Raw genomic sequence first — 23,116 nt, forward strand, 5'->3', positions numbered from 1 at the left:
TCCACCCTGTTACACCTGCTGCTTGGGTCTCTGCAAAGGGATCAGAATCAAACCCACTTTTATCGCTCTCTGGAGCAAATGGATCACTCTCTGAAAAGCCCTTGGACTCTTGCTCCAAAGACTTTATTGAATCCGTCACGGATTGTCCAAAAGGATCTTTGTCTGAGTTAGCGAAAGGATCGTTACCTGTACCAAATGGGTCATCCCCTGTTGGGGCAAAAGGATCATTCCCTATACCAAACGGGTCAGTTCCTTCAGTGCTAAATGCATCTGAAAGTTGTCCAATGTCATCAACGCCCTGAGGACAGTCTGAATCTGGCTTCTCAGTGCTGTTTTGTTCCAGTTCTGACATACATGTTTTTTCCCCATCTGGCTTTACGTTCTCCATGGGATGATCCCAACTGCCGGCAAATGCATCACCACCGAACCCAGAGTCATCAGTGGTTATTTTCTTGAGAGCAGTGTCACCTGCACTCGAGTCTGCAAAAGACTCTTGGATCACAGGTTTAGATTGTTCTGGATTTTCGGTGTATGCAGATTCAAGCTCATCATCAGCACTTATCCACCCCCCATTTTGTCCTGGGCCATCTCCCCATTCTTCAGCAGTCTCATACTCTGACCCTGACCCATCTACATCAACCTGACCAGACAAGCCCCATTTGAAATCCTCTCCCCCATCCTGATCTAGGTGCAGCTCCTGCTCGGTGGCATCCTGAATCTCTTGACCAAACTCATTAGTAAAAATGATTCCAGGCATGGATTGCAAGCCCCCTGTCTCCTCTGCCCTTTTCTCCTCTGACCCACAAGCTGTCTTTTCTTCTGCCCACTCCACTTGATTTGTGGCCCAGTCTGATTCGTCTACCCCCTCCTGTCCCTGTCCTGGATGCTGCTTGGCCTCACCACCCCCCACAGCACAAGGATCACGGTCTGGGTTTGGCTCAGGGTTGTTTTCCGAATCCCAGGCTCTAACCTCATCTGTGGTTGCCTCTCCCTGAGGCTGTGGTGCTTCTGCTGGAGGCCAGCCATCTGCAGGTGGCCAACCCTGTCCATCCACGGCAGGCTGAACATTTGCAGATTCCTCGGCACCCGTGGTTGCAGGAGATCCAAAATCAGCTGCCCAGTTGGCAGTAAAGCCAGCATCTGCAGCCTGATCAAGAAAAACAGGTAGAAAGTAAAACAAAATCTTTCCTATGACAAACTCAGGGATCGGGAGCAAAAAGAAATAATGTTTAGACTTGAAAACAATGTCATACTAAAGAAATGGCAAACAGATTTAGTCTGTAACTAAAGTATTTTATCTTGTAATTTAGTCTTGTAATATGGCTGGTTAAATGACCATTTAGGAAGACGCTAACTGCTATTTCTCGAAAGTCTAATTCTGCCCTGTATTAAATACATTTGAAATTGCTTTTTAACCCAGACATTCATGACATGATTACTTACAGGCTGTGCAGGCTCAGCATTTTCCTAGAAATGAACAGAAGTATGTGATGTCAAATTCATGCTTGTCTTAGATGCATTTTATGAATGCTTAAAAGAACAGAAAATACTTTAAATCTAAACCATTTCAGGGGGATTAACTGTGACATTTACATTTAAGCAATTATCCATTTTATCCAAAGCTACTTACGAAAGTGAGAAATATGACTAATAGCAAGATTTTTCTCCTTTACATTCGTACATAATGGGGCCCTATCATACACCTGGTGCAATGCAGCGCAATGCAATGCAAGTTTGAGGCCAACGCAGTTCTTATTTTTACATCCAGTGTCACGTTGTTTAAATAGAAAATGCATTTGCGCCCATTTGTGCACTCATGGGTGTGCTGGCTTGAAAACGATGTGTGTTGAGATGCGTTGTTGGTGCGTTGCTATTTTGAGGCAACTAAAATAGAGTACGCTATTGACCAACTAAAACCTTGTTTAAAGTCTAAATCAATGGCGCAATACTGTTTTTGTTATTTAAAGAGCGTGTTAGTAATATGCGTCTATAAACGGGACGACAACATTTGTTTGCTTATTACACACGGATGCGCAGCAGTACACAAACGTTTTTAAATATAAAAAATTAAAGGAAGGTAAAATGTAAAAGATGCACTTTTATGCATGTTTGTAAATTATTCTTATAAATTTTTTTTTTTTTTTAGATTACAGTGATCATGCATCATACTTCATCAGCAATTAAAACACAGTTTATTTTACTAAGTACTCCATTACTGAAAAAACAACTTTTAAAGAGAACCAAAGCGTTAATTACAAAAAAATGTAACACAATTTTTTAACATCAATCTTAAACTGGTGGTCTTCTTCCTCTGCTTACAGTTTTTCTGCTTACAAACTCCGCCATGTAAATAGGGACTTCACCTTGGCGCGAGCGCAACTGACATTTAAATAGGATGGGAGATGAGATTTATCTCATTTGTTTATTGCACGTTACCCCCAAAACACACCCATTACTCATTACAAGAATAGGAACAACCCTTTTAGACTGTGTGCCAAGCGCATAGACCATTTTTCCTATCGTTAAACTAGAAAAAGTGGATTCGGACATGCCTGAAGTGCACTTGCATCGTGCAGTTTAGGGTGTTTTCACATCTGTAGTTCGGAACCCCGAAAGTAAACAAAAAGGAGGAAAATACAGCAGACAACGTGGACATACGACTGCGTGCTATAATTATGTCCGTGGTTGTTATACATAGGTATACCACGGGTCTGTTGAATGCTGTATTCTGATTGGCTGAGAAATGTTCTGTGAGTATGCATTAATTTCTGATAACCGCACACCTAAATTGTCAAATGTCTTAAAAATAGGCCCCAGAGCAATGTTTGGGGTAACCATGGTATAAGAGAAATAATTGACTCCGGTCCTTTGAATTATTTGAAAATAATGCACTCCGCTTCGCGTCATGCCGCATTGCATCTTGGGTGTGCATTATTTTCTTATAATTCAATGGCCTGTCGTCAATTATTCCTTATTTTGTATACAGCACTCTAGAAAAACTGTTCATTTCCAGAATGAATCACGGATGCGGCTTGAAAACAACGTTTTACTGCACTACAAACGGCGAAGACACCAAATTTCTGAGGCTCCGCCAGCACCGCCTCGCAATCTAGGTATGTCCGCGGTCTGTCATTGTGCTAATATTGCTAATGGAAACTGTCAATAAACAATTCCTCATCAGATAATGCACTGCGCAGCTGACTACGGCAGCTGGTTTAGTCCAAAATGCGCAGTACTTTTGCAGTTAGGTTGGTTCAATCTAGGATCGTGTTCTCACCACAAACAAACCGCTTTAGAGTTCGTTTGAAAGCGTACCGAGACCACCACTTCAAGGAGGTCTTGGTCTGCTTGTTTGGTCCACTTTTGGTGCGCACAAGAGTTCGATTGCTGCACTCTCACCTGCCCGAACGAACCGCACCAAGTGAGCAATCGATGATGATTTAACCGAACTAAATGAGGCAGGTGTGAAAACACCCTTAGACCATACGCTCATCCTACATAATGTAAAGTACATTTTGTGAAAATATAATCTTGATATCTTCAATATTGACTGAGTAAGATCATAACAAAGATTGAAATCAATGATTGAAATCATACTTTGAGGCTCCTAATTTCAAAATTAGATTATGAGACTTTAGCCTGGATTTCAAACAGGCTTACATATATTTTTGTTTTTGTGCTAAGAACACTTTACAGGAATTAAAACATGAAACAACAAGCAGCAAACTTACCGCCCAAAGGTCCCAAGATAATGCCTTTTGAGAAGAAATTAGTTGTTATTAATATTATATGAGAATTGTACAATTTAACAAGTCATGCAAGTTGTGCTTTTTGCTAAGGATTTTATCACATTAATTTGAATTTAATTCAAGATAGCAAACCAGAAATCACAGTGTGAAAAGGCACCTGAGACATGGGTGACTGGGTTTGCCCGATAGGTGCATTGGCATCAGGCTTGAATGGATCAAAATCCATGTCCAGGAGAGATTCTCCAGGTTTCTCGTTTGGCTAAAACAGGAACAAAAACAGACTTACTACTAATTATGTAATTATTTATCTAATTATGTGATTAAATATGGAAACAACTTTCTGGATATGTCATTCCCAAATAAAAAACATGCATAGCACTAATGAATGGTTGATCCCAAAAACCTTGCACTTTCTTGATGTTTTTGCAGTTTATGTTTCTTGTGGTCTCTTTAAAATAAGCAATAAGCTCTTTCTTTTTAACCTCAATTGTACATATCACTGTAAAATTACAGCTCAAATTAATTTGATTCACCTGTGGTGATGTAACGCTGATCTCAGGAAAGCCTCCATCGAAAAGGTCGATTATCTGCTCCTGGTGTAGCTCTCTGGTTGGAGTAACTTTTGGAGGAGGAGGTTTTGGAGGTCCCATCTTGAGCTGATCATAACAAATATAGACATATAGCGAAATTAATAAATACTGGAAAACTATCATTGACAACAACATCAATGCAACACTTCACATTTCACAAATACGATAAGCCTACAGTATGTGACCTCTTTAGCTGCTACTGATATAGATATATAAATATATGCTCTGTGATGTGTGTTCTTAAATCTTACATACAAACTAAGAGTCAAAGAGTCAAAGAGTTTCAGTGTACATCATCACTATACCTGAATGACAAACAATATGTTGATGAAAAATGATGACAATGCAGTCCGTGATTCTTCACAGACTACTATCAGTACTAGTTCAGTTCACTTCACAGATATAAATGAAGCATGCAGATCGTCGGGTTGTCGAATGGAGACGGTTCAAATTGGTGATTAGGTCAGGACATTTCTTACAAATATCTGGTGTATTTCGGGCCCTACTTGTGAAGGTGATTTGGGTCGAGGTGGGCCAGGGGATGTGGGCCTCAGTGTGTGGTTGGGGCTGGCAGCTGGGCTGCTGTCTGAACTGTCATCGTCAGGAGGGGTGGGAGTCCTGGCTAATCGCAGTGGTCCAGAGTCACTGTCAACACAAAACATTGACATCACCACAACTATTTAGTAAACATTCAGCACATTGTCTTTTATTCTGAATATGTTCTTTTTGTAAGATTAAAGCCAAAAATGCACATAACAGCTCATTATTGGCTATAATCGAGATATCAGCACCTACCATCGAGTATACATCACTGTCCTAGTTTAGTCATCTGCACAACAAATCACATTTTTCTATTTACAAAGGATTTTTACTTTTAAGTGTTCTTTCTCCAAGGAAATGCACTTAGAGGAAATAAACCTTAAAAGCAGTGGTTCTCAAACTGGGGGCGCAAGATGGTGCCAGGGGGGCTTCAGTTTTAGGACATTTTATAAAATGCATTAATCCATCATACATATTAGTCGATATATTGGGCCGATATTGGCAAATTTTATGTGTATCGGCATCGGCCGATATGTGGCTGCCGTGTTCGCCGTTTTTTTTTTTCGGCATTATTTACAGACAAAGTGCTGGAAGCCGCAAGCGATTGCAGGTCATGTGACTTAAGTTTTTTAAGTTCTATAAATGTTAATTTTTTAAAATTGAGACTTATAACATTTGGCATCATCACTGTGTCATTTTTATGATGTAAATTGAGTGAGCAAAAGCAGTATCGGCTCCAAATATTGGCAGCCTGTATTGGTCATCGGCTAAGGCTGATGAAACAAAAATCGGTATCGGCATCGGCACTGAAAGATCCATATCGGTCGATCCCTAATACATATTGTGTAATAAAACCTCAGACAATAAGGCAACTTACCAACAGCACTACATTGTATCATTTAATATGTTTTGTTTAATCCAAATTCTAAGTTTAAGATTGTTTTATGCCATTAATTTCTTTGGGGGGCAGCGAAGGGATGCCCCCTCCAAAGGGGCGAAAAGTTTGAGAACCACTGCTTTAAAGGAAGTGTACTCTGTCTACAAATACTACAATAGTCTATGCTTACCGTTTCATTCTGTAACCACAAGACACAAACAGAACCAAACCACATGAATGCTTGATCTTTAAATCTTGACAAAATTATGACTATTGCATGTTTCTAATATGTTGTCTTGTCAACATCTTTATTGTAAGTAATAAATAAAAAAAATCTGTCAAAAAATGACCCCTATAGCTGACACTGGGGCCGTTCCCCTTTAAAAGTACACATTTGCGCCTAAAGAGGTCATATTAGTACCAAAGGTACATATGGCGCTTTTCCATTGCATAGTACCCCACGGTTTGATTTGGGTCCGGTCGGGTCAGCTCCCCTCATTTTGGCTTGGTTAGCTTTTCCATCAAGTTTAGTAACACTTGGGAGGGGGAGGGATTATAGGCGTGTTGTTATATTTGCGCTGCCTAATGCTGTGACATCATACAAGTGAGATCATCATTGTAGATTCCCATACATTCATTTATTTCTCAGTCCGCCACAAATTTAAAATTGACCACAAATAGATGTTTGCACATTGTGTTTATCACTACCACTAAACACCCGTGGCGTCAGTTGACACGCTCTGCCGAGCCTCATTTATGTTGTATTTAAGCATATATGCGGACGTGCACGTCGCAAATGTGCCACCACAAACTGCAAGTCTGGATAAAAACTTGTATGGTGTTCCTGATTCTCAACATGTGGATGTTTTCACTTATAGCACAGCACAGATGACAACATGTTTGCTTGAGACAGCGCAAGCTAGCATGAAGGTAAAGCTAATCTTTTATATTATAGCGATGACGCTGGTAGTGACGATTCTCACAGACAATCAGTGATCTACAGTGTTTTCGCGTCACGTTTGGTATCAGCTCGGGTCGCTTGGAACCTGACCGAGGTCGTACTAAAAAAAGGATCGGGTACTACGTGCTGCACCCAGTGAAAAAGCCCCCAAAAGTAAGCTGACCCGACCCAAACCGTGGGGTACTATGCAATGGAAAAGCACCAATATTGATACTAAATGTATCCATATCTGTACCAGCTAGACTTTTATTTCATCTGTGAATATGAATATAGTGCGGTGAAATTAAGACCTTGACTTACCTGGGTGCGCCTTGAATGGTGAACATTTTATCAGAGTGCTGCTCAGCGAGTTTATTCATCACTTCATACAGCTTGTGACAGAGCTGAATCCAAAACAAATAGAAAATTAGAATTAGAAGGAAAAAAATAATGCCTCTGGCTGCTGTGTAACATTGCATTCAGTTACTGTGGTGCTATATACTATTAAGCTAAGATTATTCTGATGTCTTTTATAAGCATAAACTTGCAAAGCACTCACTGATGTTAACAGAATGTACATCATAACTGCCACCAGTATAATCACCATTACAGATATGTGATGCTCAAATTTCTAGATGATCAACAATAATCACGAAGGGAAACTAATCTGCTCTTTGCTTTTGCAATCACATCATAGCCTACAGCAGTGTGCACCGATCACATCAGAGCCAGTGGCAACAAGAATTCATGTTGGGAGAATTTAATATGTTTCTTTTTTATTTGCAATTACTGTAGTATTCTCAAGGCAAACATTCCTACAGTATCAACACTTTTGCATGCAGATGGCTTTCTGTACTTGAAAACAATGCATGTATCTGTAGCACGGCATATTTTGCCTCTCAGCTGATAATCCAAATAACTAAAAACTGTTTTGAGCTAAACTGCATTGCCCTTCTGGCTATTAAAGCATTTAGCAATGCACTGACGCCCACTGATGGGCACATGCTGTCTAATAATACATTTATATGTGTGAACATATAAATTGATTGAGGGGCAGATAAATTGTCCAAAGATCGACTTGATCCGAACAGGCACAAAGTTGCACCATGAATGGCTTTAAAAAAGTTTATTTGTATAGCACATTTCATGAGACAAACATCTAATTTTGGCTATATTTCTGAGATGCTAGTAAGCTGATTTGCTTATTGCTTTCACATGACTACTAAAATTAAGGTCAGACACCAAGATTTGTGACCTTTTTTGGGTCTTTAGACCCTTAGAGTCAAGATATGTGTTAACCTTGAGAGTTATTTCCAAATAGAATGACTTCAATTCTGTCTTTGTTTAACTGGAGGAAGTTTTGACGCATCTAACTGTTAATTTCATCAATGCACTGACGTAGGGAGTCAATAGGGCTGTAGTCATTGGGTGACAGGCTTAGTATATCTAAGTGTCATCTGCATAACTGTGGTAAGCAAATTCGGTTCTTTTTCATTATTTGACCAACTGGGAGCATATACAAATTAAACAGAAGCGGTGCAAGAATTGAGCCTTGTGGGACTCCACATGTCGAGCGCAATATGTTAGACTGCAATGTTACTTTAAACAACAAAATAAATGTTTTCATTTTTACCTGCATAAACCGCAGCTTGGTATGTTTATAATTATGACCTGTACTAAAATATATAGGAATCTTACCAGCATAAATAACCAAGCATTTCCTAACAGCTGCCGTATAGCATATACGTGCATATATTTTTTGAGCAGCATCACGATCAATATTCATCCCACACAAAAAATTCACAAGAGTTATTTGTCACTGGTTAAAAAGCCGGCAGTGATATTTTGTAAAGAAAAAAGTTTCTCTTCAACAATTGTGCATTCAGATGAGAATTGCAGCAGATGCACTGCATTGCCAAATAGTTAAATGGCCCCATAAATATCTCTCAGAGGCTCATAAGTGTCTCCTCTGTGATTTAGAAAATGCATACAAATACAAAGATGTCCATCCATCATAAGATATTGCTGTGGCAGAATCGATCAGCTGGACTCGGAAAATTAAGATTCAGATGATGCATGAGAGTCACAGGTTGCCTGCTTTAAAAACAAAGCTCATAATCTAACAAAACGTATGACAAATCACCATTAATAATTCATCTTTAAAACTCTTATGCAGCAGGCACTGTTCTCACAATATATATAAGTGCTGGTGTGGTTGATTTCACAGCAAGACTTTATAGTGTGTTGCCTGTTTTTTCCTGTAGCCATTAACAAATTCAAGAAAAAAATGTGTAGCATTTAAAAATGTGTTTAGATTTTAAATGCAAAGTAGTACAATCAACATCATGTTTTGGAGGTTTTTTTTATAAGCTTTATAAAATGAAATAGACTCACAAAAGAGATCTCCTTATGGAATCTGGCTTCCAGGCCTGAGACGTTCTTGAAGGTGCTTACATAGAACCCAACCCGACTGCAAAGAGAGAGCGAGACGAATACAGATTAGACTTTAGCCTTCAACAAGTGTGCAGTGAATTAATAAAGCATCTAGAGGAAAAAACTGAGAGTAGGAATATCCACAAAATATGAAAATTGCACTGCAGGTGTGTAAAGATGCAAATGTTAAGCCCTAAAACAAACCAAACAATAATTTAGCAGCACAAGTGAATCCTATCAAAAAATCATATCAGCACCACAATATTCTGAGGTCAACATGTAATCATCTGAGCACTAATCTGAATCTGGCATTGAGGGTGGGGATGTGTCTGTGCTGGTTACATCCCTGTATCTTCTTGGTTTAAGACCTGGAATAGTCAATACATAGATGTTACATTCTTTTATAATACAAACCTGAAGTAAAATAAGGTTATATCTTGTTCATCTGTCTTTGTATGTTTAAATGAAAGGAGCGTGGCTGCATGCCTGGCAGAGAGAGGAAGCTGTCGTTTGGATAGATTATGTAACCAGACTGCTTCTCCCGTAAGCATAAAGACTTCACTTAGCTCAATAAAACATACTGCTTACCACAGCATATTCCCCAAAACATATAACCACAAGCCGATTCTACGTACACATTTCTTGTGTTACTGCATTGGCCTGTAGCTCAGCAAGACGTTAACAATGCAAGGATGTGGATTCGATTAAAGACACTGAGTCTATACTACTACACAGTATTGCGCAACACAGCAAATATTTCTCCGTCTACACATAAATTATTACATAAACGGTTACTACAGAAAAGCACTGGTGCTGTAAATAAACTCTTAGGTAATGCTAGAGACGATATGCTGTACACTTACAACATAATCGTTTTTATGTGATACAGTAAACACAGACTCTCGGCCCATTACATTGCTCACTCATGTGTAATTTCCAGCAATTTAGTTTTGACAGCCTACCACATGCAGTATATCACATCAAACCTGTTATTATCATGAATGAGAATATTGTCCGGATCCTACACAAACCACTTCAGATTCAGTGATGCAACAAATCAAACACCACCCTCCAACCCATACTACACTCCATGTATCCATGTCCAATCTATACATGCAGATTAATTTCTATACTCTGCTATTGCATCCACAGTAAGTTTTGCTTGAGTTTAGTTCAATTTCCCTTGAAAGTGTTAATAAAATAAAACACCTCACCTCTTTTGTGTGCTGTAGCGATGACATGAGTGTTCACAACTACCATGCTGTGTTACCAATGGATAAAATACTGGGATGCAAATGTGAAGACCTTTGCTAAAATCAATATTCATTGGCTAAAGCCGAAAGCACATTACACTCGGCATGATACAACAAGCTTAAGTTATGTAAGACATTGACGGCTAATTATTGATCTCGGCTTGGAATTCTGTTCACAAGTTTTGCATTGTTGCAAGCGGTAAAGAAAACACATTGTGGAACAAACAAACAAGGATTTTATAGGATTTTAATCCATGCATGCAGAGTGTCAACAATGCAATCAAATTTGGAAGGTAAAAACGAGACATTTAGTTTGATAAATCATATTAAACCATTTATACTATTCCATCTTACATGGAAATTGGCAAAAATAGAAAGAATAATATAGATATGCAAACAAATACTGTGAACAAGAATATAAAGGGATTGTTCACACAAAACTGAAAATTGTGTCATCATGTTGTTACATGATGTAACTGTAAAACTTTCTTTGTTTTGCTAAACATAAAGGAAGATATTTTGAGCAATTTCTGTAACCAATCAGTTTTTGGGCACCATTGACTTAGTATTAGTATTTTTTCCTACTATGGAAGTCAGTGGTGCTCCTGCTAACAGCTTGATTACAAATATCTTCCATTGTTTTCAGCATAGCAAAAAAAGTTATACAGGACTGTAAAAAGTTGAAGGTGAGCAAACAATGACAGAATTTAGATTTTTTTGCTGAACTATCCCTTTAAGTAAAAAAACAGTAAACCAGAAAAAAAGCACTCCGTCTGCCTAACCCAAATGTAGGCTAACCAAATTAGATGATTCTTTATTTTATTTAAAGTCTAGCTAATAAAATAATAACTCTTCAACACATATTTTATTATATGTAAGTCAGACAAAAAGTATCTCACCTGTCCCAGAGTGTAGGCAGCTCATCCTGCAGACCAACGTTCAGATCATCAAAAACCCTTTGGGCCTTTTTCAAATCCTCCTCTGCCTAAGTGCACAGACATATACATTAAAGCTACATCTCAAATCACAGCATACCTTATTTACAAGGTCTGCATACTGTATATTGCAATCAAGATATATTTTAAAAATGAAATGCAATTCAAACACATTCAAGCTGAGAAGAATCGTGTACTTTAGCTATCTTCTTCTCGCTCCGCACTGTAGTAGCCTGCAGGGTCTCAAGATGGTGCCTCGCACTGTCATAGTCAATTAACTTTCTGCTTCTCTTTGCTACCCGCGTCTAAATGGGAAAGGAAAACACTTGCGGTTACTATGGTTACCATTCAGCCAGAAATACAGCTATTTATTTACAGCACTATAAATAATATGACCGATGAGAAGGAAATGAAAACAATCCACCCTTTCCAAACTTAAAGTTCATTCATGGGATGTACACAATATAATGAAATGGGCACCTTAAGATCTGGAAACTGTGTCAGGTACATTTCCAGTGCGTTTAGTGTAGAGTCGACAAGCTTCTCATGAAAGTCCTCCCATAGCGCATCACAGTTCTACAGAAAGAACAGAGCAGAGATCAACCGAACATTACAGCGCTGCATTGGAAGATCAATAGCACAATAGTGAATTTGCATAAATGTGATGCTGTAACTCCTGCGACATAAATCCATGACTAAACTCATCCTTTTATGATTCAGCCGGAGTTAAATTAAAACATAATTATGCTATTGTTCATTCAAAGATAAAGCTCAGCAAATCAGCATCAGAAAGCTGAGTTCATTTTGCTTAAGAGAAGTGTGAGTAAACAAAACATTTGTGAAAAATATATGAGTGACATCTTTGGATAAATGATTATGTTGAGTCACAGCCCTGCACTCTCATGACATACAGTATGTCATCATTCACTATTTATAGCACTAACCCACAAACGACAATCTCTGTGTGCAGTTGATAGAAAAAGATAAGATGTGATATTTTGATGAAAAATCATTTTAATGACATCACAATCACAGTGAAATGTCATTTATATGAGAAGAGCATTTTCACTCTGCTGTTATTAGCAACCGCACCGTATCAAAGCATATCATATTTATTTTGGTAACACTTTACAATAAGGTTATATTTATTAACATTAACAAATGCTTTAGCTAACATTAACTCATAATGAGCAATATAGTTTTGTTTATGCCAATACAATTGTTCGTGTTAGTTCATTGTGCATTTCAAGTTCAAGTTCTGTTCATTTTAATAACACCTGGAAGTCAACCAAAGTGCCGGGCAATGGCATCAAGACACATAAAACAAAATAGCATAAAAATATATGAATAGAGGTAATAACAAATTTAAATAACATCTTGTTTGAATAAAACAATATCAAGATAAAATCAATTAGGGGATAGCGGGGTAAGTTGTCACACTGTTCATAACTGACAACTTACCCTGCTCTCCCCTAATAAAAGCCAAATTAAAAAGGTGATTTTTTAAACATGTTTTAAACTCTGTTTCCTTTTATCTAGTGCGAGGAATTTGAAGAATAGCTTTTTCCTCTAAACGTAGTTGCCTCTTTGGGGTACAGTATATGGGTAAAGTAAGTTTGTAATATATAGCGGTGCTAAATTGTTCCAAGCTTTGTAAAGAAGTAGAAGGATTTTAAACTCAATTCTGTATTGGACAGAAGAGGTGTAATATGGTCGAATTAGAACGAATATGTTAAAAAATACAATCTTATTGTAAAGTGTTATCATAAGTTGTATATGATATGGTACATAGGCTGCATAAAAGAACCCTAATTGTACAGCAATTTGGATACACTAAAGTGATATTATTTTAGACTTTAAGGGGTGGTTTCCCGGACAGGGATTAGACTAGTCCTAGACTAAAATAAATGTAAGAGCTGTCCAAACTGAAAATAACTTACACTGACATACCTTTAAATACATCAGTGTCCTTTGTTTTGCCTCAAAATGCACACAAGTTATGTTTTTATTTAGGCATGTTTGTTAAAACTAGTTATATTTCCTAATTAAACTAAGGCCTAGTCCTGATTTAAGCTAATCTCTGTCCGGAAAACCAACCCTAAAAGTACAAATGCCCCAGGTGTAGTGTTTAAGTATTGCCAAGACCTCATGCTTGATCAACACGTCTCTATTTTGGGACAGGAATATTCTGATGTTTTTAATAATATTTTTAATTGATCTGTATTTAGATGAGCATGACACCCATCAATGGTTACTAGATGTCAAGTGTTTAATTGTCACTCACTTCCTAAACAGTATATTAAACATATAAAAACAGCACATGAGTATTCAACACCCTGCCCTGATCCTTCAGCAGCTACACGTGCAGATCCTCAACAGTACTCATGACCTTTGTTGTCACCACTATTTAATATATATTTTCCCCTGCAGACTAGGAGTAACTAACTTAATATAGCTTTTCAATCATAATGAATAAATATAGTAGCTATAATTTTGTGTACCTTTCCGATGGTCATGACGTCATCCTTGCCATACCATTCAGGCTCATATACTTCATGTAATGACTCTGTCAGGTTCATAGAAGCTTGCTGCATCGCTGCAATAATAACAAAACAACAAGTTTGTTTAATACTTACTAAACCTGTGCATGTGTGTGAGGTTTTTTTTTTACAGTAGTTTACCTTTCACAGCTGCTATGTAAGCCTTCATCTCCCTCTGTAGCCTCACACCTTCAGACTATGAATCAGAACACAACAAATATTTATTGTATTATTTATCACACCAGGTATAAAATCACACAATGACATTACATTCAATTTCATTATTTATCGACACCAGACTTTCTTTATAGAATGTTAGTAAATGTATACATTTGTAGAAGTGAATCATCAAAGATTTTCTCTTTGTGGTAAGTGGCTTGGATTAAAGCTTCAGCTAAATGCCAAAATGTAAATGTAATGATCATAGTAAAACCCCGTTATAAAGTTGTGTAACGGTTAATACTTCACTTTAAGTTCAGAGAAAATTTTCTCTCACTGTTTATATCATAAAACAAATCTTCAAGCAAAAGAAAACAATTGCTGTCCATGGTGCTGAAATGGCATCACATTGAAAACACACACAGCTATAAAATATGTGCAGGGCACCATCACAGTGAGCTTTCCAGATGGAGATCATTTCATTTTGCGACAGCAAGGAGCAGATAAGAGATTTCAAATGCACAAATGAAAACCTTACTCCCCTGAATGAAGTTACACAATGCATCTCTATTTTCTTTAGTCAAAAATGCGACAGCACAGTCCAAAATACTAACTTTGCATAAAAATACATCAGAACTTATGTCTGGAATACTACAGGTGTTTTGGCAAACAACTTTTTATGTATCAGCACAAGGGTAATTACTGTAAAACTGTAAAAAATATTTTTTTGAATTTATAAATAACTATGTTTTACAAACAAATAGTATTTTGTATTTATACTTCCAAATGTAACGTTTATTTCAATGACTTACAGTTTCTTTTTTATTATTTGTGCTCAAATACATTTGTAAATTTAAATGAAACTGCTCAAGTAATATTAACTTTGTGTTTTGTCTTCGAAATCACTTGACAAATTCAAGTAAAAGATACTTACTAACCCAGATAATAGATGCGCATGCAGTCTTTCCGAGTTCAAGAAAGAAGTGGCATAAGTAGACATAACTGACTAGGCAGTGGTAAGTTATGCTTTGCATGGGACGCCATATAAAGAGTAAAATTTGAAATCAAACACTATTTTATGTGTTTTAAGAAAGACTTGTTCGTGTTAAATGTTAAATTATCTTTAAAATATTTAAAAGAGTTTCTTCTTGGAGTTTTATCATCATTCAAAAGAGTGCTGCTAGTGTTTAGGTGACACATTGAATATCATGATGTGTATTAATTCACTTAATGATCATTAACTGTGCTTATGCCAGTACTGAAACCAGTCTCTTCTTACTTGCTCAACGTAATGTGGTATATAATAATAAATATGTAAAGAAAAGTAGAAATTTTACATGATTAAATCAGGAAGATTCCAAGTAAATCCTACTCTTTTTCAGTTTATTTGCAAGTATATTTGGTGTTTTTAATTAAATTAAATTAATTAAAATATAACCATTTAAAAAATACATGACTCTTGGCACCAAATGTGCCTGTAATTATATAATCACCCTCATAGCACTGTGCTTTTTCACTGGTTAAGATACTTTAATGCTCACCAATGCGAGTATAGTTAGCACAATCTTGCAGTGTATTTTGTGGACACAACTAATTGTTGTCATTATGATTAATAGGGATGCACTGATGTGTATTATCTTGACACTTCTGATGTGGCTCCATGGGTTGTTTTATAAGCAGTGGATGACTCAGATTGGCAGCATATGTTTTATGGTTTTGGTTTTGGCAGCACCTGGTATACACACTCCAGCTGTAATGCAGTGATTGACTCTGACTCAGCATATGTGATATTGGACCAATTCATTCTGCACGTACACCGTGGCGACCAAACCAACCCTTGGAGACTACAGAATGTACAAACTATAGCATTAAGACTGCACACCAGTTTAAAGGAACCCATAAATGAAGAAGAAATTACAGGAAAATAAATTAGGGGGAAGTTTTATTATTATTATTAATATTATTATTAAATAACCAATTAAAGAGAAATATTGAGAATAGTTTTCTGAAAGCAGTGGTGCACTGGCGTACCCACACATAAAGAAGACTAATAGGGATTAGTGAGGATGGTGTGTGGTGGGATTAGACTGCTGTTTTTCCTCAGTAAAAACACACTCTCTGAGATTTCTCTCACTACTATCGTCCATCAAAGCCTATTGAGGTCTATTTTTCTGACCATGTTAGTTTCCTCCATATACTCTAGGTCTATTGTTGCTATACATGTCAAATGAATTTACAATGTAAATGTAAAACTGTCATAAGATTGTGCTACATTAATGCACTGATTATGGAAAATCGTATCTATGCCGAACACCACAGCAGTGCCTTTTAGTATTATGGCATTAAATCTTTGTAGTGACGACACTTAAGTAAAATTATGCACGTGGCAAAAGAGATTTCATCCCATATGTACATAGCAATCTTCCAAAAATTTGTGAATAGACATTTTCTCAGCAATACTGATCTTTTATATTAAAACAATAAGAATATATTGGCAAATCTATGCTCGTGAAGAACATTGTGGTTCTCTGCTGCAGGTGGGAAAATAATGCAGCACAGGATTCAGCCAATGAGCCATTACCCATTCAAAACCAGAAGTCTTATCTTACCTCCTGTCTTTTGAAGTTCTGCACACACTGCTCAAACTGTTCATCTTTTGTCTCATCTGCCTTTCCCAACTTCTGCAGAACCTGAAAGCAGAGCAAAAGTAGTTACATTTCGTAAAGTATTAAGTGAGCATTGCAGGTTGAACTGACTGGAGGTTATTTAAAAAATGATCAGCGTTTAACTGATATAAAACAATCAACATATAAAATGAAAGCACACAGGTGTTATCTTAGCCTGGCTCCGCCCTCCTTCGTGCTTCCGCTTATTTTTCATTTCACTTCAGCAGTACGTCTGGGATGGCTCTATAGAGTTTCGTTTTCTCCTGCAAAAATCTGCAGGACCAATCAGCGAACAGATGGGGGTGGCTAAGAACGATGACGTTGAGGTCGTGCGTCAGTTTGAGTTGTAGTTCAGTAATGGCAGCGGAGAAAGACGTGAGAAAAGCTATTCGGTCCGTTGTTGCAAAACTGCCGAATATACAGAAGTTAAAGCCGAAGCAAGAACCAGGTTTGCTAACTTTTATTTGTCTGATTATTCTGACTTGTTGTTTCCGGGACGGTTTCGGTGCATGATATACGTCACGACCACATGTTAGCGATTGGCTTTGGCAGATCCTGAGTGACTCTGGGCATATCCAATAGTTTTAAACTTCAACAATGGACCCTCCTTAACGGAAGTAACGCTTTGCAATGGAGCGTGGCCAGACTCTCTGTACAAATGAAATGAATGTACGAGAGTCTGGTTGGACCAGGCTAGTGTTATCTGCCCCTTCAACCCAGTATCACAAAATTAAGTACCTATAGTCACATAAATTTGTGAGTCTTTTGCGTGACACTGACACTCATTTCTGTTTACGTGTCACTGTCATTTATTTGTTACTCAACTGTTTTCTCCTACATTGTCGCTTTAATTTAGGGTTAGATTTACATTAAATGACATCCTTACCCAAACCCAACTCTAAACCTAATTCCAGGCGACAATGGTTTAAAAATCATAAAATATAAAAAAAATTCATGAAAAATGGTATAATCCAATACTTAAAGTGACATCCTAACGTAAACACCAAATCTATCCCTAAAGCGAAGCGCAAATGGTTTGAAAATAGGACAAAACAGTTGAGTAACAAATACGTGACAGTGACACATAAACAGAAATTTGTGACATGTTCACGCAAAAAGGCGGAAAACCGTGTTAGTGTCATGCAAAAGACTCACAAATTTACGTGACTATAGGTACATAATTTTGTGATACTGGGTTGGACCCTTACATGTTTGCTTACCTGAGGTATAGTGTATATTACCCTGAGGTGATATGGTTTATACAGAAATACTAAATAATATTTGAATAAGCAAAAGCCACTTGCTGCTTTTAGAAACACAGGTATTGTATAATAAAACCGATGTTGTTGAGCACAACACATAATCTGTCATATCTTATAAAATATTACAAATGTCTATCTAAAGCATAGCTTAACCAGACGATGCAACGTTCTCACTATTCTTCCTTGAGGAAATCCACAAACAACTTCGGATCATGACGAAGAGGACAGGACTCCCTCTGGATGGTCCAGAATAAAACAAAAGCTGAGCAGGAGCGGGGGAGGAGGAACGGACATAAATTAGGATTTCTAGTATGTCAGGTTTCTTAGCCAAAAGAGGACATCACATGACCTACCCACAATGACTAACACATAAAAATGGTTGTCATCTGTTACTCAGCTGCAGCATTTGATGACAAGAAATTAAATGAAAATTCTGCCAGCATTTACTCAACCTCACGTTTCCATTCAATACATTTAAATAGTGACTGAAGCATTTAACATTAACATTCTTCTGAATATCGAATGCTTCCTGTTGACCGGGCCAAATGCATAAATGTAAAAATGCAACAAAACTGCAACTACTCTTTGATTCAATAAAGCAGTTCTACAGAGAACCACAATCTACATAATGACTGAATACATGCACTGAATATAATAGAAGTCTTTATGGCGTATTACAAAGGCAATTGGTGCTTTGGTTTGGCAAACAAACACATAGTGCTTTATCAACATAACTCTGGAAATTTCTATCTCTACAATCGGCCCAGATGTTGTATCAGTAGTATGTCTTTTCATACAGGCTACAAAGCAAACAACTTCAATACAACTTTGCTTTATGTGTTAATAACAATTAGCTTGTTTTAGAATCAACCTCACCCACTGCAAAAAATGACTCTTTTATTTAGTACTTTTGTCTTGTTTTCAGTACAAATATTTAAAAATTCTTAAATTAAGATGCATTTTCTTGATGAGCAAAATTACAAGTGAGAAAATAACTAGTGATGCACCGATGTATCGGCCGCCGATATTTATCGGCCGATTTTTTTATGAATTTGAAACCATTGGCATATCGGCAATAGCACGAGAAAGGCCGATACCGATTGTTTATTAATTAACTGCATAAAGAAATCCATTATATGTAAAAAATGAGTTAATGTTGTTAATAAAATAAATGCTGAATAGCAAAAACCACCTTTGAAGGTTGTCAAGTAACATGTTGTCTTATTATATTTGTTTTAGCTTAATTTGTGCCCCTCTTATTATGTTGGTCAGTTGAATGTTAATTAGATCCAATCCATGTTCAGTAAAAATAATTTGATGCAGAAATAAACTAGCTAATAGACCAACTGTATAGTATTGTATACAAGTGTTTAATATCGGTATCGGACAGAAGTTGTCTGTTTAAATCGGTATCGGTATTGGCCCAAAAAAATCCTATCGGTGCATCCCTTAAAATAACTCTATTTTTACACAAAAAATATATATAATTTAAGTGAATTTGTCCTTAAAACAAGCAAAAATATCTGCCAATGGGGTGAGAAAAAAATTCTTGAAATACGTTTACTTTTTGCTTGTTTTAGGCACAAATTCACTTACATTTTATATTTTTGTCTAAAAACTAGACTTATTTTCTTAGATAATTTTGCTTATCAAGAAAATACATCTTGATTTAAGACATTTTAGATATTTGTACTAAAAACAAGATAAAATACTACATAAGAAAGTCATTTTTTTGCAGTGCAATAATAGGTTATATAATCAAATCAGATTCAACAAAATAGTTGCATAAGTACATTATAAATTCAGTTTTTTTACTAATGCAAAGCTATATGCTAAGTATTTTGGATGATTTTTATGGTAATTTGTATAGAGCTTAATATCCCCAGACCTCATTTACTTTGTGTTTCACACAAAAAATAAATGATAGGAAAGGGTGCGTAAATGATAACAGAAATATCAAAATTATTAGAGGAATGAATGAGATATTCCTTTAAGGTAAAATTCATATACTGATAACCCTGTTTTATTATTTTACATAATCACATACATTTTCATGTAAATCAAAAGCAAAAGCCTTTAGTGACTGTTACTGTACCTCACACCACGTGTAAAAGCGTGCTGCACGAGTATGTTGCGTGAGGCTAGGTCCGAAAACCACCAATGTGGTCCCCTGGGTATATGAATAAGGTCACATACAAAGGCTTCACTATGCTGCTGGGTGATAATGACTAGCCATCTGTTTTCCTTTGTAACAAACTCACTCACACATGTTCATTGATAAAGGCTTTGATATGGATCAATATAGTTAGTGCTATCACAATACACATCAGAACATGATGTCACCAAAGGCAAGTGATTATAAAAGACATTGTTAAAACTTTAAAAGAAATGTTTCTGAATGATGTTTGCTCTAATAAGATAAATAATAAAGGCACATATAGCATTATTTGATAAAATCCTTTTACAGTTTTACAGCAGTCTGTATACACTGCTGAGGGAAAAGCTAAAGAAATATCCCTGGCTGTCACTGGGGAAGAACACCTATGCACCTAAAGACCTCATATTAGTACATCAGAGGTACCAAATGTATACAGATCTGTATTTAAATTGTACATGACAGTGTACTATTTATTATTTGACATTTGCTTATATTGAAATATACTGCTGTACTATAGCTATCTAAATATCTTGAAAAGGGCAAATTGGACAAATCTACTGTAAAGACGCAATGCCCAGCCTGGAAACACTATACAAAAGAAGCAGCCAGCCTATGAAATATTAACACAACTTTGGCCTCAAAAACAGACACTACATCATTCACTCTGTCTCATTCACATAGGTATCACATTCTACTTCATGTTAAAAAACCATCTTTGGAGTGTTGTTAGATAAATATTCAAACAAATCGATCATGCATCCACTTTATTGCGATGCAGACAAGAATATGCACAAAATATATAAAAAACATTAAGACACAATGCAGCATCCAATTCTTTTTAAATGCTGCAACAAAGACTGCATATTGTCACAACACTGCAATGCCACAGTCTTCATGTGACAGAAAGCAATAGGATTATGAGTGATCTCTGTTCATTCTGAGGTATTTTGTCCTTACAGGACTTGGATTAAAGGATCTCTTACACTCCTTATCATGTTATCTGCCCCTTGGCCGGATTCTTTCCATAGGGAGTAAACTGTATACCTGCTTATAAACGTACTCATCTAAGGAATCATGTTGCATAGATATTGTGAGCAGCAGAGTGCACATTCCTAAATTAAAGCATGTATGAAGCCAAAATATATAGTATTTGAATATTCATAGGCTATTTTATTTGAAAAGAAAATGGTTTGTTCCAACAACTTATGGTTGGGTGAAATACAGACTAACCCAACTGTTAAGATTGAAGTAACCTATGTGAGGTTCATTGGTTCAAAATATGGACATTTTCTGGGTTAATTTAAACTCAGCGGTTGGGTTTGTACATATTTTACCAACAAAAAGCACTTTTAGGTTTTCATCAAAGGTTGATACATACAAACATTGCAATTGTTGTGTATACACTAGACGTAGGATACTGTAATAAAAATGACATCAAATATTGCATTATTTTGGTAAGTGGCTATAGCTTTATCTATATTAGAGAAAATCATCCTCCTCATAAAATGTGACAAACGTAACAGAGAATTTGAAACACAAATGATGTTTTGTACTTTCAATGTCAATACTGCTGGCCCTGAGTATGTGAGTTAACTGTGGATATTAAAAGAAAAACAATCCTCTTACAGCAGCTCGGCTAGGGGTGGGAAAACCATTACTGCTCTGTGTTTAACAGGCACCTTTGGTTTACCAGCTGACAGACATTTCACATTCAAAAAATAAACTGCGCAAGCAACTCATCAGTAATGCCACCATCACATCCTAATAAATACAAAGGCGTTGGCAGATATTGTCAAACATGACAATCGGGATCAAAATGCACTTCCTATTCTATTTATAAATATCACGTTTGAAATAGGAAGACATCGTGACACGTCTCTCTACACGCAGCAGGCCTTTACTGATCTCGTGGCTACTCGGAAATCTCCCCCTGCTAGTATTCATACCGCAAAGACGAGGGCATCCCCCACTTCCCCTTCTTCTGACCTTGCAGGAAAATGACACTTTCTACCAATACCTGAGGTAAATTATGCAAGAAATGCAAAGAAAGGCGATGAAGAACAAAACATGTGATACTCAGATCCAATATGACAAGGAATGAATGGCAGCAGAATGGCAAACTGTAATGTGTCTCTTATCCTTGACACATTTTAAATCAGAAGAAGATTAAAGTAGATAAAGCGCTTTGATCGTATTCAACAGTTAAGACCATAAAGTACTACAATATCTTGCGATGCGGTTTTGAGTGGCACTACTATCATGGAGCATCTTTATTATATGCGCTTTTAAATGGCAGTGCTGGGTAAGATTGCAGTCTACCAACGAGCACCAACAACCGAACGCATTTTTGACGCAGATGCTTGTTAAATAAAGATGGAGAGCGAAAATGCAAAATCCGAAGAAAGAATAAAGAAACAAAATCAACATTTTAGGTTAAATCACACGCGTATATCTCCTACACGGAGGATCCCCGTTGACAGCTTCCTCTAGGCACCAAACTGTTTTCATTAAACGTCTTCTAACCATCAAATTTGTACAATTTTTAGATTCATACCTTTTCTTGCGCACGACTGATCCTTTTTTGGACGTTTTTGGCAAATATGCCCGTCTTTATTTCAGCCATAGTTGCTTGCGCTGAAACGAGAGAGGCGACGTTTCAGCACCTCGAGAGCAGAGGAAAGCAGAGGGGGAGGAGCGGCATTTAAAGACACAGTACACACAACTGAGCCATACACAAAATCAATGTACTTCATTTTAGTTATTATGCTGCGTACCAAATACTTTTGAGACTGATATAAAGTTGATCCAGCATCAGGGGAGGGCAAGCTTTAAAAAACAGCTGGTTTTGGTTTATAAAAAGGAAGTACTTTTAGGCAAATCACGCACCGCAGTTATGTTTGATACTGGTGAAGTATTTTGCTGTCCATTCTGTGTTAAACACGTGACATTTTAGAGATTTCATTTCTGTTTTGTTGCCGTGCTTGCATCCTCATTTTCTTTCATTTTTGTCCCTG

At 36.9% G+C, this 23,116-nt stretch overlaps 1 protein-coding gene across 7 annotated transcripts in view; it reads right to left on the bottom strand.

The window, feature by feature from the left end:
- The window catches only part of amph (amphiphysin), a 31,696-nt gene extending 8,902 nt beyond the window's left edge, over positions 1-22,794 (bottom strand). For 4 of the 7 annotated variants that reach the window (XM_065276520.1, XM_065276522.1, XM_065276518.1 and 1 more), the window contains exons 1-15: positions 22,657-22,794; positions 16,626-16,706; positions 13,999-14,053; positions 13,819-13,913; positions 11,798-11,893; positions 11,515-11,622; positions 11,282-11,367; positions 9,091-9,166; positions 7,018-7,100; positions 4,819-4,984; positions 4,283-4,405; positions 3,907-4,008; positions 3,732-3,755; positions 1,444-1,467; positions 971-1,147 (exon numbers count right to left, since the gene is read on the bottom strand). In XM_065276520.1, the coding sequence (XP_065132592.1) occupies positions 971-1,147; positions 1,444-1,467; positions 3,732-3,755; positions 3,907-4,008; positions 4,283-4,405; positions 4,819-4,984; positions 7,018-7,100; positions 9,091-9,166; positions 11,282-11,367; positions 11,515-11,622; positions 11,798-11,893; positions 13,819-13,913; positions 13,999-14,053; positions 16,626-16,706; positions 22,657-22,725 (1,365 nt within the window). In that variant the 5' untranslated portion in view covers positions 22,726-22,794. The remainder of the gene's footprint in view (positions 1-970; positions 1,148-1,443; positions 1,468-3,731; positions 3,756-3,906; positions 4,009-4,282; positions 4,406-4,818; positions 4,985-7,017; positions 7,101-9,090; positions 9,167-11,281; positions 11,368-11,514; positions 11,623-11,797; positions 11,894-13,818; positions 13,914-13,998; positions 14,054-16,625; positions 16,707-22,656) is intronic. The other 3 variants (XM_065276524.1, XM_065276523.1, XM_065276519.1) reach the window with 1 other exon arrangement.
- Between the last annotated feature and the right edge of the window lie 322 nt (positions 22,795-23,116).

Source organism: Paramisgurnus dabryanus, chromosome 6 (assembly GCF_030506205.2).
Source record: "Paramisgurnus dabryanus chromosome 6, PD_genome_1.1, whole genome shotgun sequence".
Taxonomy (NCBI): domain Eukaryota; kingdom Metazoa; phylum Chordata; class Actinopteri; order Cypriniformes; family Cobitidae; genus Paramisgurnus; species Paramisgurnus dabryanus.